This window comes from Macaca fascicularis, chromosome 11, assembly GCF_037993035.2.
Source record: "Macaca fascicularis isolate 582-1 chromosome 11, T2T-MFA8v1.1".
NCBI lineage: Eukaryota > Metazoa > Chordata > Mammalia > Primates > Cercopithecidae > Macaca > Macaca fascicularis.
In genome coordinates, this window is record NC_088385.1 from 100476375 (window position 1) to 100495740 (window position 19366).

Genomic DNA, 19366 nt, shown 5'->3' on the forward strand with positions numbered 1-19366 from the left:
ACAAGTCAACTAATCTCTTTATCAAAGAACTTCTATTTAAGAGCTTGTAAAGGAGAAGCTAATTTCACACTACAGTTAATTCAACTAAGCAGAGCCTGGTGTACCTAGTGCAGGGCAGGGCAGGGCAGGGCAGGGAAGGGCAGGGAAGGGCGGGGAAGGGCGGGTGGGGGCGCTCAAGAGTTAGCACATCTGAATTTAGTTCCAATTTTAATTGTACCAATGTGATACGTGACCACAGACAAATCATTTACCTCTCCAGCCTTCTAAAACGCCCCTTGAACATTTAAAAGGTTCTCTCTAGCACTAAAATTGACTGAACACTTTATTATTATTAGAATGAGTTAAATCTTATTGCTATATGCTTCTTTCTACTGGAAGGTCCCCTTTTGTAATAATATTCTTTAGGCCTATAATTACTGTTCTAGTCTTCCCCGCTGAAGGAGAAGGATATTATGAACTGTAATCCTGGTATTTATGCCAACGTTCAATATCTAAATAAAGAGAAAATTTGTTGCCAAGGGCACCTGCTTTTTTCCCAAGTTTTTTTTTTCACTTGCTCATTAAAGAAATACATAAAATTAATCTAAATAAAATTAACCATTCTCCTAATAACCAAAATCCAATTAACATTCTAGAATGTTTATATTTTTTGTTCTGATAAAGACAAAAGCCCTTAAAAACAGTTTAATATGTCCACATTTTTTCACTCCTGTGTTACTGTAGCCTGCTTTCCTCAAGGCTGGTTGATTTACAGACAAATCAATATTCTTTAAAAACCATATGGCATAAACAGGTACTTTTCCTGGCCTACAAGCTAGTGACTATTTACTTACTCGACCCTTTTTCTTCAGGTTACTTCTGGTTTCAAATGCAGCAATCACAACAAAATTTAATGCCTGAGGACTCCGTAATAGGTAAGGCAAGACAAGAACAGATGGAAGCAGAGCAGATGAACTTTTCAGTGAAGCAAACAAAAAACAAGTTACATTTCGCTCAGATTTGCATTCTCAATCCAATTGTGCCAGTAACACAATTTTGTATAAAATCCAAACCATCAGGAAAGAAAAATTAAAATAGTCTCTTACACTCTGCATACTAACACTTGAGATAAATTAGGAAGCATGAAAGCATGCAGATATTGGAGGGCTGTCTCCCTCCCAGTAAGCATCCTCTGGCAGGGCTAACCATAGCGCACAGCTTTCGGGAGAGGACCATTCGTATGACAGTCTGCATAAATGGCGCCCCTTGAAGTCATACAGTGAAAGGGCCTAAATACTTTGGATTAAAAAATAAAACTTCAATTTAGCAGTTGCAAAGATAAACTTATTACCTAACCCACAGAAAATGGATTACATATATAATTTTAATAAAATCAAAATGTTATTTACCCAAAACATCCGATTTTGCTATTCACTGTTGGTAAATGGACATTCACTGTGCTTTCACAAAATCTATGCCTCACTTCAGAGAGTTATATTTAATGTTATCTATTTTGTGAAACAAATACATAAATGAACAAACCATTTTCCCACACACTAGGAAGACATTCAGTCTTTTTATGTTTATGGTGAAGCAGCATCTTTGCCAAGTCAGAAAACAGTAATAACCAACACTACATAAAGCTCAGTATTATGTTAGGATCTGTTCTTTACACTCTGATCCTTCCAATTACCATAGAGCTACATTAGTATATTAAGCAGATAAAGAAGCAGAGACGTCAAATGAGGTTACCCAAGCTATTATTTGGCAGAGCTAGAAATCAAACTCAGAGTCTGGCCTCAGATTCTTTGCTCCTGCCATACATAAACATACATTTCATATTCCCTAAATCAGTGTTTTACGCTAGAGAATTAGGAAGTAAGGCTCTCTGAGCCATAAAACATTATTTAAGTCATGAAAAGCAGCATTTCTACCATCTTGAAAGTCAATTGTCAATTAAGAGGTCAGCAACAGACAACAGTAGGAATGAACCTTCTGTAAGCCATCCCTTATACACTTTCCTACCTTACTGTCTCTCCAACTAAACTAGTTCCTAGAGATCAACGCCTGTGTCTAACATTTGCAGACCCAATGCTGGACACCACAGTGTGTCTCGCATTTCTTACCAGTTAATGAACAGATCAACTGCAGAACTACCTGAGACCAATCCCACAGAGTAAAGAAAATTACTGACTGGGTAAAAAGGAAATTCAAGAATTTTCAAAACTTGTAGGCCTAGCCAGGCGGTGACTGTAAAGAGCAGAAGTATGCAGAAAAAAAGACTTGCAAGACTCCAAACCCAATCTTTACAAACTATTTCACACTTCTGTCCAAAAGCCTTAGCTTTGACACTATCCCTACAGGTCATACACTTAAATGAACCAAATACGAAGCACCAGAGATACCAGCCTTATCGTTTCTTTTGCCCCTCTAAGCAGCTTCAACAATCTAATAAGCATTTTCCTCGATTTAAAAAATGATCATTGCCTCAATAATCACGAGTTGACACATTAAAGATGATTCTTTCCCATCTCAAGGTTTTGGGAAGAATCTGAAATGAAACAGCTTAGTTAGAGACTTTAATATTTCACAGATTACCAATTAGGTCTGAAATTTGAACAGTCTTAAGAGATCCAGGTGGAGTAAATAACTCAGCAGATTTTTTATTCTTCTATGATTTCAGATTATCTTGTCCTGCACTACTAAGCCAGAGGAAGAAATGATCCAGACAACTCAGATTTTAATGTAACTGAAATAAGCACAAACTTTCATACTAGGGCTGATATGTTACACTAGAGTACCCATGGACAATAACACTGGGTCAAATTCGTCTACTTCATGTGGATAGCTTGAGCCTCCGAAAGAATGCAACAATACATTCAAAGAATCTAAATGCTGGAATCAGTTTTTCCTAGCAACACGAGCCTGCCATGTATTATGTGAAACTGCATCCAAAAAAAAAAAAAAAAGTCATAAAAATAGCCCTGGGAATAACTAATTTAAATAGTGTAAGTAAACATTAGTTTTCTTGAGGAAGGAAATCAGGTGGCTGGAACACAGGTAGGAGACACCCTGCACGTCAAACAAGCTTAATCAAAACAAGAGCAAAAAACCCTATAAAACCCCTAATCTGACAAGTCTGAAGTCAGGTCACATACTGCCACATCTCAGGGGCTTCTTACCCATCCCTATCTATCATGGGCTGGGCCAGGCCAGGCAGTTTTCTATCTTTAAAATCTCTGCCTTAGGAAACTAGTAAATCAGATATAAAGTCAATCAATGTCTCTCACTTTCCTTCTACACTTGATGATGCTGGAGGTGGGACTCTGCCAGGGGCTCCTAGTTTAAGTCTGCAGATAAGGGGCTGCTAAGGGAAAACTGCAAGAGAGAACAGTGCTGTCTCCCCTCTCATGGGTGCATCAGCAGATTTTTTTTTTTTTTTTAAGCTCATCATCTATCATTAGTGTTAGTGTATTTTATGTGTGGCCTAATTCTTTTTTTTTTTTCTCTTGTGTCGCCCAGGCTGGAGGGCAGTGGCATGATCTTGGCTCACTGCAGCCTCTGCTTCCCAGGTTGAAGCAATTCTCCCACCTCAGCCTCCCAAGTAGCTGGGATTACAGGCGTGCGCCACCACACCCAGCTAATTTTTGTATTTTTAGTAGAGACAGGGTTTCACCATGTTGGCCAGGCTGGTCTCAAGCTCCTGACCTCAAGGGATCAGCCCGCCTCAGACTCCCAAAGGGCTGGGATTAAAGGCGTGAGCCACCATGCCCAGCCATGAGACAATTCTTATTCCAGTGTGGCCCAGGGAAGCCAAAAGGTTGAAAACCCCTGTTCTAAAGCAATGCAGGCTTCAAATGTGACTAGTTTTATGAAAGCCAATACAGATTACCTATCTCCTAAAAATTCTACCTTGCTTCCCTTCAGCACTGTCACTTTTTAAGATTTTATTTAGAAAACACTTGGCTAAAATATTTACGAAGGAATGAAGTACTAATACATGCTACAATACATATGAACCTTGAAAACATGCTAAATGAAAGAAGCCAGAAAGAAAAGGCCACATATTGTATAATTCCATTTATATGAAGTGTGCAAAATAGGAAAATCCATAGAATCGGAAAGCAGATAAATGGTTGCCAGGGGTTGGAGGTAGAGTGACTGCTAATGGGTACAGGGTTTTTCTTTTTGGGGTGACAAGAATCTTCTGGAATTAGCAAGTGATGATGTTGTACTACTGTGTGAATATATGAAAAATCACTAAACTGCACACTTTGAGTGGCTCAATTTTATGGTATGAGAATTACACCTCAAAAAAATAAACGAAGCATTTGAGTTTTCCTTCAATATTCAGTGAGATTTTGGAATCTTACCAATGAATTAAGAGATTGGAATAGTAAAAGTAAGTGAAGGGGAAATAATTTATTAATATCTATTATTTGGCTATTTAGTATATAACATATTTACAGCATGTTAACAGTTTTCAGGTTTTTGAGACAGGATCTTGCTCTGTCACCCAGGCTATCTTGGCTCACTGCCGCCTCAACCTCCCAGGCTCAAGTGAGCCTCCCATTTCACCCTCCCAACTAGTAGCTGGGACTACAGATGTGTGCCACCACACCTGGCTAATTTTTGTATTTTTTTGTCAAGATGGGGTTTCTCCATGTTGCCCAGGCTGTTCTCCAATTATTGGGCTCAAGCAACCTACCTGCCTCAGCCTCCCAAAGTGTTGGAATCACAGATATGAGCCACCGCACCCAGCCAACAGAATTTTTAGTAATGAATATATATTCATGAACTACACTTCTGAAGAAAAGAAACTTCAAATTAAAAGATTACTTTTGAAGTTAAGTATCTGTGATCCAAGCATAGACATGCTGACTCAAGTTACACAGTCTTAGTTCAAATATCTCCTGGGTAAGGTATGTCTAACCTAGAATGACAATCTACTCCCCCTACTCTACTTTTCTACTTATGCTTCAAAATTCAGCTCCAGTATCACCCTCTAAAAACCTTTCCCTAAACTAATCTTGAGGGTTTTCCAGGCCAGCCTGTCACTTCTTTGGTGTTCCCATTGATGCCTTTGTATTCTATAGACAAAGCAGCGCTAGCTGTATGATTTTACTTTTGTCTCCCATTCTACCCATCTTTGCATTGAAGCCAAGCACACATATGACCAGTGTTTCTGCAAAGTGTACACTAAAATCATCAGGAGCTCTTAAAACAACAAAAATATGTTGGGCTGGCAATGTTATATTTACAAACATCCCCAGATAATTCCGATGCAAAACCATGAACTAAGTATTCAGACTAGAAACAAGTGTTCAGAGAAAATAGCCAGTACATTCTTGTCTTGGCATCCTTGTCAATACATCAGCAGCCCTGCCAATTAAACTAGGAAAAGAAATAGGCAAGGTCTGGCCAAGTACTTCTCTAATCACAGTTGGTGCTGGCCCCTGGGAGCTTGCAGCACTTTTAGTTTAACCCTTACCTGAATCACAACAATAAAGACAGGGTCCTAGATAGTGTGCTTTATTTGAAAAAGTAGAGGCTGGGCACGGTGGCTCATGCCTGTAATCCCAGCACTTTGGGAGGCCAAGGCGGGCGGATCACGAGGTCAGGAGTTTGAGACCAGCCTGACCAACATGGTGAAACCCTGTCTCTACTAAAAATACCAAAATTAGCTGGGCGTAGTGGTGCATGCCTGTAATCCCAGCTACTCAGGAGGCTGAGGAAGTAGAGCTCCTTGAACCCAGGAGGCAGAGGTTGCAGTGAGCCAAGATCGCACAATTGCACTCCAGCCTGAGCGACAGAGGGAGACTGTGTCTCAAAAAAAAAAAAAAAGAAAAGAAAAGAAAGAAAGAAAACACAAAACTCAACTTGATATATAAATGAATGCAAGATAATTCTAATATATTTTTAGGCTTACTGAGAAAAAAATTATTGTTTAAAATTCATCTGATTCAGTGGTACTTTAAATACAGTCATGCGCTGTATGAGTTTCAGTCAATGATGAACTGTAAAAAAGACAGTGGTCCCCTAAGATTGTAATGGAACTGAAAAATTCCTATTGCCTAGTATTTACTATACTATACTTTTAATGATTATTTTAGTGTACTCCTTCTGCTTATTTAAAAAAAAAAAAAAAGTTGACTGTAAAACAGGTTCAGGCAGGTCCTTCAGGAGGTATTCCAGAAGGCAATGTTGTCATAGTAGATGACAGCTCCATGTGTGTTACTGCCCCTGAAGACCTTCAAGTAGGACAAGAGGAGCTGGAAGACAGTGATACTGATGATCCTGAATAGGCCTAATATGTGTGTATGTGTCTTAGTTTTTCACAAAAAAGTTTTTTTAAAAAAGATTGTAACAGAGAAAAAAGCTTATAGGATACAAAGAAAAAATATTTTTGCACAGCTGTATGATACAATGAATCAAAAGTTAATACAAAATGCTAATACAAAAGAATCAAAAGTTTAATACAAAATGTTAATACAAAAATGTTTAATACAAATGTTTTATTAAAAATGTTTAAAAATGTTTATTAAATAAATCTGATTATTTAATGTTCATTAAATAAATCTGTTAATCAATAATTAATCTGTTAATTAATCTGTTATTTAATTAATAAATCTGTTAATTAATTTATTATTAATAAATGTTTATTAAATAAATCTGTTTATTAATGTTTATTAAACATTTAAAATGTTTAATACAAATGTATTAAAAATGTTTAATACAAAAAAGTTTAATAAAAAATGTTAATACAAAAGAATCAAAAGTTTAAAAATAAAAAAGTTACAGTAAGCCAAGGTTTATTATTATTATTATTTTTTTTTTTTTTTTTGAGACGGAGTCCCGCTGTGTCGCCCAGGGTGGAGTGCAGTGGCCAGATCTCAGCTCACTGCAAGCTCCGCCTCCCGGGTTTTTTTTTACGCCATTCTCCTGCCTCAGCCTCCCGAGTAGCTGGGACTACAGGCGCCCGCCACCTCGCCCGGCTAGTTTTTTGTATTATTTAGTAGAGACAGGGTTTCACCGTGTTAGCCAGGATGGTCTCGAACTCCTGACCTCGTGATCCGCCCGTCTCGGCCTCCCAAAGTGCTGGGATTATAGGCTTGAGCCACCGCGCCCGGCCGCCAAGGCTTATTATTGAAGAAACATTTAAAAAAATAATTTTTTGGTGTAGCCTAAGTGTACAATGCTTATAGTCTATCGTAGTGTACAGTAATGTCCCAGACCTTCAAATCCACTACCACTCACTCACACAGGGCAACCTCCAGTATTGCAAGCTTCCTTCATGGTAAGTGCCCTATACAGGTATGCCATTTTTTATCTTTTATACTAGATTTTTACTATACCTTTCCTATTTTGATACACACATACTTCCCACTGCATTACAACTGCCTACAATATTCAGTAGAGTAACATGCTATACAGGTTGGTAGCCTAGGATCAACAGACTATACCATATAGCCTAGGTGGGTAGCAGGCTACACTATCTAGGTTTGTATAAATACACTCTATGATGTTCACACAATGATGACATTGCCGATGGTACATTTCTCAGAAAGTATCTCCATTGTTAAGTGATTCAAGACTGTATATTTTGCTGGTAAGAAAGAGTAGCAAAGAGTCTCTTTTCACCAGAACCACAAACTTCCTCAAATTCAGGACTGGCTGGGTGGGGAGCGGGAGGAAAAGAATATGCTATCCAGACCAGAGGCATCCCATCTTAAGGTGAACTATGTTATGAACTATGTTACTAAACAGGGTCTACATGTTTGTAGGAAAGTCTTTAATTAAATTACAATAAAGAGACTTCTGATTTAAAAAAAGAAAAAAAAAACAAAGCAGCAGGTTCAGTGGCTCACGCCTGTAATCCCAACACTGTGGAAGGCTGAGACAGGATGATCACTTGAGCCCAGGAGTTCAAAACCAGCCTGGGCAACATAGGGAGACCTTGTCTCTACGTAATATATATTATATATATGTATAACAAATATTATATATAACATATATGTTTATATATATATATAAATATTTTTTAAATTAGTTGGGGATGGTAGTGCATGCCCGTGATCCCAGCTACTCGGGAGGCTGAGGCTGCAGTGAGCCATGATCATGCCTGGGCAACACAGTGAGACCCTATCTTAAAAGAAAAAAACAAAAAACATGGCTGGGCGCAGTGGCTCATGCCTGTAATCCCAGCACTTTGGGAGGCCAAGGCAGGCGAATCATGAGGTCAGGAGTTCAAGACCAGCCTGGCCAACATGGTGAAACCCCATCTCTACTAAAAATACAAAAATTAGCCGAGCATGGTGGTGGCCACCTGTAATCCCAGCTACTCGGGAGGCTGAGGCAGGAGAATCGCTTGAACCTGGGAGGTGGAGATTGCAGTGAGCCAAGATCGTGCTATTGCACTCCAGCCTGCGCAACAAGAGCAAAACCCCATCTCAAAAAAACCCAACCAACCAACCAAACAAAAAACACAACCCCAAAACAAGTAAGCTAAGCACTTAGATCCTGTTCTTAAACGTGTTTCCACTTCATGTGTCCAAATGGTACAGTATAAAAAACACATACACTGCCAGTTATTATCTAGGAATAGATATGTTCTGGCGTATTCTATCTTCGGTACCCACAGTCTACAGAATCAGACTACCTGGGTTCAAATCACAGCTCTACAAATTAGTAAATTCCTCTGTGCAGGTTCCCATAGCTATAAAACTGGAATAATACTAATATCCATACATCATAAAACTGCAATTAGAACTAAGTAAATTAATGCATGAAATATGCTGAGAACAGTGCCTGGTACACAATGCCAATGAAAGGTATCTATTTTTCTTTTTTTTTTTTTTTGAGACGGAGTCTTGCTCTGTAGCCCGGACTGGAGTGCAGTGGCCAGATCTCAGCTCACTGCAAGCTCCACCTCCCGGGTTTACGCCATTCTCCTGCCTCAGCCTCCGGAGTAGCTGGGACTACAGGCGCCCGCCACTTCGCCCGGCTAGTTTTTTGTATTTTTAGTAGAGACGGGGTTTCACCGTGTTAGCCAGGATGGTCTCGAACTCCTGACCTCGTGATCCGCCCGTCTCGGCCTCCCAAAGTGCTGGGATTACAGGCTTGAGCCACCGCGCCCGGCAAAAGGTATCTATTTTTACATAATAAAAACTGTATGACCAACCTCACTTCAGGAACAGTTGCCACACTGCATACTGATGAATAGTTCACAGACTAAATATGAATTTCACAATTAGAAACACTTTGTTTGCCTAACAATTCTTAAAACAGTAATAACTACTTTTGATGAGACCCTGATTCTATTATCCATCACATACTATATTTCTAGATAGATGCCATGCTTTCTCTCTCTCCTTCCAGCTTTCGTATCTGCTGACCCATGTGCCCAAAACTCCCTCCTTCTCTTGGCCTGGCCAACTCTACTCTTCAAGTTTAAAAACACTTCCTCGGCTGGGCGCAGTGGCTCATGCCTGTAATCCCAGCGCTTTGGGAGGCCGAGGCAGGCGGATCACGAGGTCAGGAGTTCGAGACCAGCCTGACCAACATGGTGAAACCCTGTCTCTACTAAAAATACCAAAATTAGCAGGGTGTGGTGGCGTGCACCTGTGATCCCAGCTACTCAAGATTGAGGCAGGAGAATTGCTTGAACCTGGGAGGCGGAGGTTACGGTGAGCCAAGATGATCGCGCCACTGCATTCCAGCCTGGGCCACAGAGAGAGACTCCGTCTCAAAAACAAATAAACAAAACAAAACAAAAAACACTTTCTCACTTCCTCAACAGATACCTTTCCTTCATCCTTAGACTATGGTAAATCCTGTGTATTTCCTCTTTTATAACACACCTTACTGTAATTTCTTGTTTCATAACTGTGTTTTCCATCACACAAGGATGCCTTTCTTGTTCACCTGGCTTACTGGTAAATACATACTATGCATTCAATGAATGCCCAATTAATTGAACTGAAATACATCTTATGAATGGATAATAAAGAGACAGACAAATTACAATGTTACAGAAAACTGATATTTGGCCTTGGGATCGCCCTATATTACTAAAACCACTTTGTCCCTACCTCATACTAACATGGTAATCTAGTTGTCTTTAAGAGTCACACACACACGCACGCGCGCGCGCACACACACACACACACAAACCAGCTACTTACTAACATTTTCCTCAGTATAAGCTATAAAGGAATCTTAAGAAAGTTATAGAGCAATAAAAAAATTACCAAGATCATGCCACTGCACTCCAGCCTGGCGACAGAGCAGGACTCCATCTCAAAAAAAACCTCTGGTTTTAAGAGTGGTCATTAACACGTGTGGAAAAAATTCTAAACTTCAGCAAAGCAAATGCGTAACATTTCTAGTCACAGTCATTTAGCACAGTGAACACTAAAGTGCTTGATAATTTGACAAAACTTAATTTCAATTGTGCAGGAGCTGATCAATCTGGACTAAAGGAACTGCTTGACACAGAGGAGCTTAAAAAAGAATACTGAACTGACTGCTATTTTTAACTTACTTTCAGTTATGCTCACATTTCATAATCAAAACATTAGATAGTATATTAAAACAGTATCTTTAGAGCCTGAAAGTTTAATCACTACCAAAAGCAGTCCAGGGATTCTTAACATGGAGCACATGGAGACCTAGGGAATCCACAAATAAACTTGGCAAGAATCTGAATCCCCAGAAGTCATACATTAAAAAAGTAGCTTTTTTCCTAGGAAGAGGTCAGACAAATTCTTAAATGAGACAACTGAAAGAACTAAAGAACCACTGTTCCTGGTCAAATTTTTACTATACAAGCTTTTTTTAAATTCCAATGGTGATTTTAATTACAATTTATATCAAATCCATCTTCATCATGTTTTTTTTTAATTTTTTTTTTTTTTTTTAAGAGACAGGATCTTGCCTCTATTACCCAGGCTGGGTTGTGGTGGTGCCACTAATAGCTCACTGCAGCCTCGGCCTCCTGGATTCAAGGGATCCTCCTGCCTCGGTCTCCTGTTAGGATTACTGCATTAACCACCATACCTGGCTAAGTGCCCCTGTCCCCACCCGGAGGTAGATATATTTCTGAAACATCATGGTAACTTTTCCAGTCCTTTTTTTAGCTGGAAAAAGACATTATCAGACAAGTATTTTCAGAGCTTAAAACAATAGGTAGGCTGGGCACGGTGGCTCACACCTGTAGTCCCAGCACTTTGGGAGGTCGAGGTGGCGGATCACTAGAGGTCAGGAATTCGATACCAACCTGACCAACATGGTGAAACCCCGCCTCTACTAAAAATACAAAAATTAGCTGGGTGTGGTGGCATGCACCTGTAATACCAGCTACTAGGGAAGCTGAGGCAGGAGAATCTCTTGAACCCAGGAGGCGGAGGTTGCAGTGAGCTGAGATCACGCCATGGCACTCCAGCCTGAGCAACGAGAGCAAAACTTCATCTCAAAAAAAAAAAAAAGCCCAAGACAGAACGGTGGGGCAGTGAGGAAAGCTACTCTGGAGGCTGAGGCGGGAGAACTGCTTGAACCTGGGAGGCAGAGGTTGCAGTAAGCCGAGATCATGCCATTGCACTCCAGACTGGGCAATAGGCAAGACTTCCGCCTCAAAAAAAATAAATAAAATAAAATAGATAAATAAATTTTTAAAAAGGTGAGTTTTCTAAATCACTTTCTAACAACAACAACAAAAAAATACCTTATGCACTAGAATACCTATCAGATGAGTGGCTTTTAAACAGTAAGAGGAAAAAATAATGTGTGTACTTAAAAAAAGTCCTAATTATTAAAAAAGTAAACTCAAGTCTCAATGTAAAATCAGACTGTATCTGATTTTTAAGAATTTGAGGCTAAATCACACTAAATAGAAAAGTAAAATTTTCCACTGCACTTCAGCCTGGGTGACAGAGTGAGAAAAATTAATTAAATGTATTTTTTTTAAAGTAAAATTTTTCAACACCATAGAAAAGGGACCGGTGGGGAAGGGAGACATAAAGTAAATTTTGGGAAAGACTGGTAAAATTCTAATTCCAGCAGGCTGACTCACTAGGTTTTAATCAAATAAGTCAACCCCTAGGGTAAGTTAACTACTTTTTCCCAAGACTGTATTTTATCATTTTCAATATTATTATTATTACTATTTTGAGACAGGGTTTCACTCTGTCACCCAGGCTGGAGTGCAGTGGCGTGATCTAGGCTCACTGCAGCCTCAACTTCCTAGGCCAAACCAATCCTCCCACCTCAGTCTCCTGAGTAACTGGGACTACAGATGTGTGCCACAACACCTAGCTAATTTTCACTTTACTTTTTGTAGAGACAAGGTCTCACTATATTGCACAGGCCAGTCTTGAAACCTTGGAATCAAGGGATCCTCTCGCCTCAGCCTCCCAAAGTACTGAGATTACAGGAATGAGTCACAGTGCCCAGCCCTCATGATTCATTTTGAAAAGACGATTAAAGGAATGTCAGTCACTATATCAATTTAACATGTAAAGCTGAAACAGATTTGGTTTTGACCAAGGCCATAACTATAGATCTCATTTATCGGTTCCCAAAAGTGATCCTTCTTTATGTCAGGATTATGGAGAACCTCTCATTTGAGAGTTTTTTTTTTTAGGTACCTCTTAACCTTTATGACTTTAAGCTTTTAACTGTTCTTTTTTTTTTTTTTTTGGTGGAGACGGAGATCTCACTATGTTCCTCAGGCCGGTCTCAACCCCTGGCTTCAAGCAATCCTTGGGCCTCAGTCTCCCAAAGAGCTGTTATTACAGGTGTGAGCCACCGTGTCCAGCTTCAGTCACTTTTATTGACTAAAAGAGCTTGGTCCAGGAGATAAGGCAGAAAGACGAAACTAAAAATTCTAGCTTAAAACAGAACTACCAAGACTCAGTATCATTCACACTTGTGCAAAATGCCATACATACAAAACTTCATTACAGCATTGTTTATATAGCACAATTTAGGAAACAATCTGAAAGTTATGAATAAGCAATTAGTTACAATAAAGTCTAGGCCAGGCACAGCGGTTCATGCCTGTAACCCTAGCACTTTGGGAGGCCAAGGTGGAAGAATCACTTAAGCCTAGGAGCTCGGGAACAGCTTAGGCAACATGAAAAGACCCCATCTCTATTGAAAAAGTATTAAATTTCCAAAATTAAAAAAAAAAATTAAAAAAAAAAGTCCACCCGCAAGGTTCCATTAAACAGTCCTTTGAAAAAATAATAAAAATGAGCCAAAGCAGGACACTATGGTGCATGCCTGTAATCCCAGATACTGGAGGCTGAAGGTAGAGGATCACCTGATATCAGGAATTTGAGGCTGTATGTATACAGTTTATGATAACACCTGTGAAAAGCCACTGCACTCCAGCCTGGGCAACCAAGTGACAATCTGTCTCTTAAAAAGAAAAGAAAAAAAAAAAAAGAGTCAACTTGAAGATACACAGGTGGTTAGAGGGGAAGAGAAGGGAATCAAGGTATTTGCATGAGAAGAAGCCTAACTTACAGCAGAAAGTTGCTCTGGTCTTTTTGTAAGGATACACAATAAAAATAGCGGTTGAGGTCAGGTGCAGTGGCTCGCACCTGTAATCCCAGCACTTTGGGAGGCTGAGGCAGGTGGATCACTTGAGGAGAAGAGTTTGAGACCAGCATGGGCAACATGGTGAAACCCCATCTCTACTAAAAATTAGCCAGGCGTGGTGGCACGTGCCTGTAGTCCCAGCTACTTAGGAGACTGAGGCAGGTGAATCACTTGAACCTGGAAGGTGGAGTTTGCAGTGAGCCAAGATTGTACCACTGCACTCCAGCCTGGGCAACACGGGGAGACTCCATCTCAAAAAACAAACAAAAACAGTGGTTGTCTAACCAGGAGAACTGGAATGCTGAAGGACAGATGAGGGATTCTCTATGTATCCTTCAGAGCCTTTCAAATATGCTCTATGTGCGTTTCCTAGTTAATAAGAAAAAATACATAAGCAGAGTAGACTCACAAAAAAGAAATAATGTAAAAGACTCATATGTCTTGTTTTTAAATGAGCTTATGGCTGGAAAATGAGACTAGCTTTAATTTTTAGCTCAGACATTGGTTCAGATAGAATATACTAAGCAGTAACAATGTCAAATTATTGCTCATTGAGATTAAGGCTCATCTATTCAGTTAGTCTATCAATATTTCAGTATCTACTATGCACCAAGGATTGGTCTAGGCATGAATGAGCAATATGTGGGACATTCAAGAGTCCCTAACTTCATGAAGGTTTAATGGGGAATAGAGAGAAATAAACAGTAAATAACATAACTTTGAACAGTAATAAGCACTTATACAGAAGAAAGGGAGACAGGAGGATAAAATTGCGGGGGAAGGAAAAGGAAAACTGGTTTATACGGGACAGGTTAGGTAGAGGGTATGACATATGAGCTAAGAACGGAACAAGTGGACAAAGCAAGCAATGCAACAAACAGGAGGAAAGTCCTGTGACTGGAATAAGCTCAACCATTTATTGTTCAGGGTACACCAAAGCAACAGTGTGACTACAGTGGAGTGACCCAAGGAGAGAAGCGCAGATGCACTCAGAAGTAGGCAGATCCCAGATGAATGTATGGCCTTATAGCTAATGGAGGGAAAGGGCAAGATTCTACTGTGTGATGGAGAACCTCTACAAAGTTTTTAGCAGGGGAGTAACATGGTCTATATTTTAAGAAGATAACACTGTTGCTCCAAATTAGGCTAATACAGCAGGCCAGGCAGTAAGTGATGGAAGTGAACAGAGGTTTGAAAGAGACGGAGGGAAAAGTGTCTGATTTAGTATATATATTGAAAGCAGAACCCACAGAATTTGCTACTGGATTAGACACAGGAATCTAAATGAGATAGTAACTCGGTGAATAGTAGTCCAGAAAATCATCTTGTATTTGTAGAGTTAGTCATTTTACAGTAACAAGAGACAGGTGAATGTGACACTAATCAAGATCCAAATTCTGCCTCTTACCAGCTTTACCTTAGGAAAGTCATTTAAGTCAGTTTCTAGACTGCAAAATATATTCACAAAAATGTCTGTAAGAATCAAATGGTTAAGAAATCTACAAATGTAAATAATGATCATTATAAGTTAGAAAGAATCATATTAACAGTCATGCAAATCAAACCATCTTATTTTAGTATTTTCATTAGATGAGAATGGTAACACTGATGTTATAATCAACACTAAATTTCATCCTTTTTGAAAGTCAAAGGTCAGGCGGGGCAAAGTGGCTCATGCCTGTGATCCCAGCACGTTGGGAGGCTGAGGTGGGTGGATTGTTCGAGGTCGAGAGTTTGAGATCAGCCTGGGCAACATGGCGAAACCTCGTCTCTACGAAAATTAGCTGGGTGTGGTGGCATGCATCTTGCAGTCCCAGCTATTCAAGAAGCTTAACTGGGAGGATCATCTAAGACCAGGAGATCAAGGCTGTGGTGAGCCAAGATCCTGCCACTGCACTGCAGCCTGGGAGCGGAGTGAGATGAGTCTCAAAAAAAGAGAAGAGAAAAGACAAGAGAAAAGAAAAGAGAAAAGAAAAGAAAGTCAAAGATCACCCAGAAATAAAACAAATTAACAGTTCAATCAACAAAGTCATGTCCCTATTGCCTCAGGACAATACTGCTACCCCCATCCACCACATAGAACTTTGTATAGTGATTGACAGAAAACAGGCAACTTTTAAAAATAAATTCTGATTTTTTTTAAAGCATTGTCACTGATTATGGAACAACCTACGTAACACAAGCATGGACACTTTTGAAAATCTAGTATTTTAGTCTTCCGTAAGGATTGGAGAAAACCATCCTGTTAACCTATAAATGACATTAAACTAATAAGATAAAACCCAAATCAAGGTACCATTCATTAGATAGATGTTCTCAACAAGATACCGTAAAATTAAGATTATATATCACAGTATGAGTTACTACTGTCTTATTTTGAACAGCAAAATGTAAATGCCCAGTACAAATTAAATTACTGTGTGCCAAATGAATTGAATCATGAGGACTTCATCTTATTGCCTTAAACCATTTCTGTAAGTTTATAAACAAGGTTCCACAGAATTTATTTTTTCATCCAAGGCTTTCATATTACCGGGCATATCTTCATAATCAAAAATAGAAAAATGCATGTTAAATGTTTAGTTCACTATGTATTTAGAGAATTATCATGAATGTCAACTTCCATTATGTACTTAGTCAATCAGCTAAGTAACAACAAAAACAAGGATATTTGGTAAATGGCTCTATCACTCCCTATTCATTTTTCAACTGGGGCCTCAATGAACATGATCTTTGGGGACCATGTGACTGCATTATAACTAAAACCACATTGTAAGGACCTGCCAATACATATGACAATTAAAACTCCTTGGACAGAATCCTAGATAAATCCACACAACAAATTTCGGACTATGAAGGTTCACATTATTAGACTCCAAGGCTCCCTGACAATCTGTTATACTTCTCTCATTTCTAATAATTTCTACCATACGAAAATATCTTATTTCTCTGCTTCAAGCACCCTTAGGTCAGTGACATGACCCTCATCTCAGATATCTTTAAATGCAATTGGATGAAGCAGTATACAGTACATCATCCAATTGAAAGTCTTCCACTTAGTACGCACCTCCTCATAGATTTTACAAGAATGAACAAGATTAACATACACGTTCACCAGGTTATATCAAGCAAAATGATGCTGCAATTGAGTTACTTTAACTGGCGCATTTAGCCACATAAATGTTCAACTAATTTCCTTCATAAAAACTGACACAAAAATTTAAGGTGTAGTTGTTGTGGATGACAAGGAATATCTCACATCGGAAGACTTGTTGGTATTTGGTGAAAACTTTACAAAATCAAAGAATCGAAAATGTCAGGGTTCCGTATATACTTGCCAAAGCACAGTATTCATAAATAGCCAATTAATAATTAAAGCACACAAAATTGAGAGGCAAAAGATTTCACGAGATTCCCCCATAGAGGCCAAGGTAGGAAGATCTCTGAAGCCAGGAGTTTTGAGATCCGCCTGGGCACTATAGCGAGGCCTCATGTGTACGAAAAAGAGAGGAGAGGAGAGAAGAGAGGAGAGAATCCCCCATAACTGCGGCCCTCCCCGACCCTTGTGTTAAAACTATTTCCTCGGAACAGCTCTGAAAGAGTTTGCCAACCAGAGTAAAATCACTTCGCAGAGATAAACGAGCGGAAACGTATTTAGAAGAGAGAGACCGCGGAAGCAAGGGCAGCGGGGCGCGGACCCGTCCCCGGACTCAGACAGCCGCGGCAACCAGGGGCGAGCATGTGCTGACCGCGGCAATACGCGCGGGCCTCCCAGAGCCACTTCCCGGGGCGCACGGCCCCGCCCGGCCTGACCCTCCGGGTTCATTCATTCTGTACCCGCGGCTGCCGCACCTCCGCGCCCCGGTCGGGGCCGAGAAGAAGGGCTCGGCTGCCGAGGGACCTTGTCAGGCTACAACCCCCGCCAGGAGTCCGAGCCCCGCCGCGATTCCCGCGCGCCCGCGGCCTCCGGCGGGGGGTGGTCTCAGAAGCTACGGAGGCCAGCGCCCAAGCCCAGAGACCCGCAACCTTGCCGCCCCACCCTCCGCCGGGGCGCCGGCCAGGACTCCCTAGCCCGACGGGCGCGCCTGGAAGCCCCGGGTCCCCGCTGTCCCGCTGCCCCGCCGCGGCCGGAAGTCTCCCCGGCGCCCCCTCCCCAGCACCCGACTTCCCTCGCCGCCGCGGCCAAGCCCTCTCCGCGCCGCCTCGGGCCTCCCAGCGCGGGCCGCGGGCCGAAGGCAGCGAGAGACCGCGCTGCCTGCCCAGCTGAGCCGAAGAGAGTCCAGCGAAGAGCTGGAGGCTGGCCTGGGCGGTTACCTTGATGATCCTGCGGGGCAGCCCGGCCATCTTGTCAGAACCCGAGTTCGGCCTCTGGTCTCGTCTCCGGCTCCGCTCGCCTCACGCACGAGTGGAAGTCCCAGGCTCCACTTCCGGGGGACGTTGCCGCGCCCGTCGCCGCAGCCGCCGCCTAGGCCCCTCGGGAAATGTAGTCCCTGCTCAGGCGCGGGCTCGGGCACGGGCGGGCTTCCCTCCGACCTGGCCCCCTCCCCGGCGCGCCCCGCCCCAACCCCGGCCGGGGATGGCGGAAGTGACGCTCCGCGGCGGGGCAGGGACTTTGGAGACGCCTCGCGGGGAGGCGCGGGGCTCCGGCGCTCGTGGCCGAGCCTGCCCGCGACGGTGGTAGCGCGCGATTCGCGCGCGCGCTCTCTTAACCGTGGCCACGCCCGCTCCGGTGGACGACGTAACAGAGGCCTGGCCTACGACGTAGCCCATTCATTCATTCACGCGTTCGTTCATTCAGTTCAGCCTGCATTGCGCGCGTTCCCTGCTGGCTCTGCAGTGAACGACTGCGGTGGGGCTGATCGTCTTGCTCCTTCCTCAAAGGGAGGGCAAGACCGAAACTCAGTGGCAAAGCTCTGACTGGGGGTCTCTCCAGTTACTCCCACCCTGTTGGGGAGTTTTGATGTTTAAATTGTATAAATCGGGCCTCTGACACGCCCCGTAGGCCCAGGGTGGACTGAAGGAAAAGGGTTTGGAGCCAGCTGGAGGCGGTAAGACCTAGACCTAACGGTTGAGACTCAGAATTGTTAACAGAAAGAATGACCAAGGAGAGGTTTAAAGAACCCAGAGTAATCCGTAAACCAGAGATTACCCAGAGTGCGAGGTCCTATGAGAGAATTAGAATGGGGGTGCCCGAAAATTGAATTGTTGGGGAAGCATTTTATCCTGATGACGGATGGCTTGCTGTGTGATGGACTGTTTGCAAGCATTTTACTTCACCTTCACAGCAATAGTATAGAGGAGGGAGGTGTTGTTTCCATTTTACAAATGAGGCTTAGAGAGTTAACTTTTTCCAAGGATCTGTTTTGTCCCCAGGCAGATCTGCCAAGACCTGGCCCTTAACTACTTAACCACAGTGTTTCCTAGCACACTGACAGTAGATGGTGAATAAATGAAGACAGGACTGACCATGCCTTCCAGGAACTTAGATTCCAATGGAGAAGAGAGACCAGTAAACAATTAGTTACAATCCAACGTGTTAAGGGCTGTAGTAGAGGTTCCTCCCAGGTGCTGTTTTAGCAGAGGCATTAACTGCTTGAGAACTCAGGGAAGCCTTCTTAAATAAGTGGAGTCCTAAATGATGAGTAAGAACCTATCTGACCTTGTAGGGAAGAGTATGCCAAGCATAGGAAATGGCCTGTGAAATGGCATTGAGCTATGAGAAAGAAAAAATAGTGCACTAAAGAAACTGGAACTCTGAATACAAGAAACCAACTAAGAACAATGA

The 19366-nt window shown here is 41.7% G+C and overlaps 1 protein-coding gene across 1 annotated transcript in view; it reads right to left on the minus strand.

The window, feature by feature from the left end:
• Positions 1–17988, minus strand: part of UBE2N (ubiquitin conjugating enzyme E2 N) — a 33292-nt gene extending 15304 nt beyond the window's left edge. The window contains exon 1 of the mRNA XM_045365698.3: positions 17896–17988. Within this exon, the coding sequence (XP_045221633.1) occupies positions 17896–17925 (30 nt within the window). The 5' untranslated portion in view covers positions 17926–17988. The remainder of the gene's footprint in view (positions 1–17895) is intronic.
• Positions 17989–19366: the final 1378 nt, after the last annotated feature.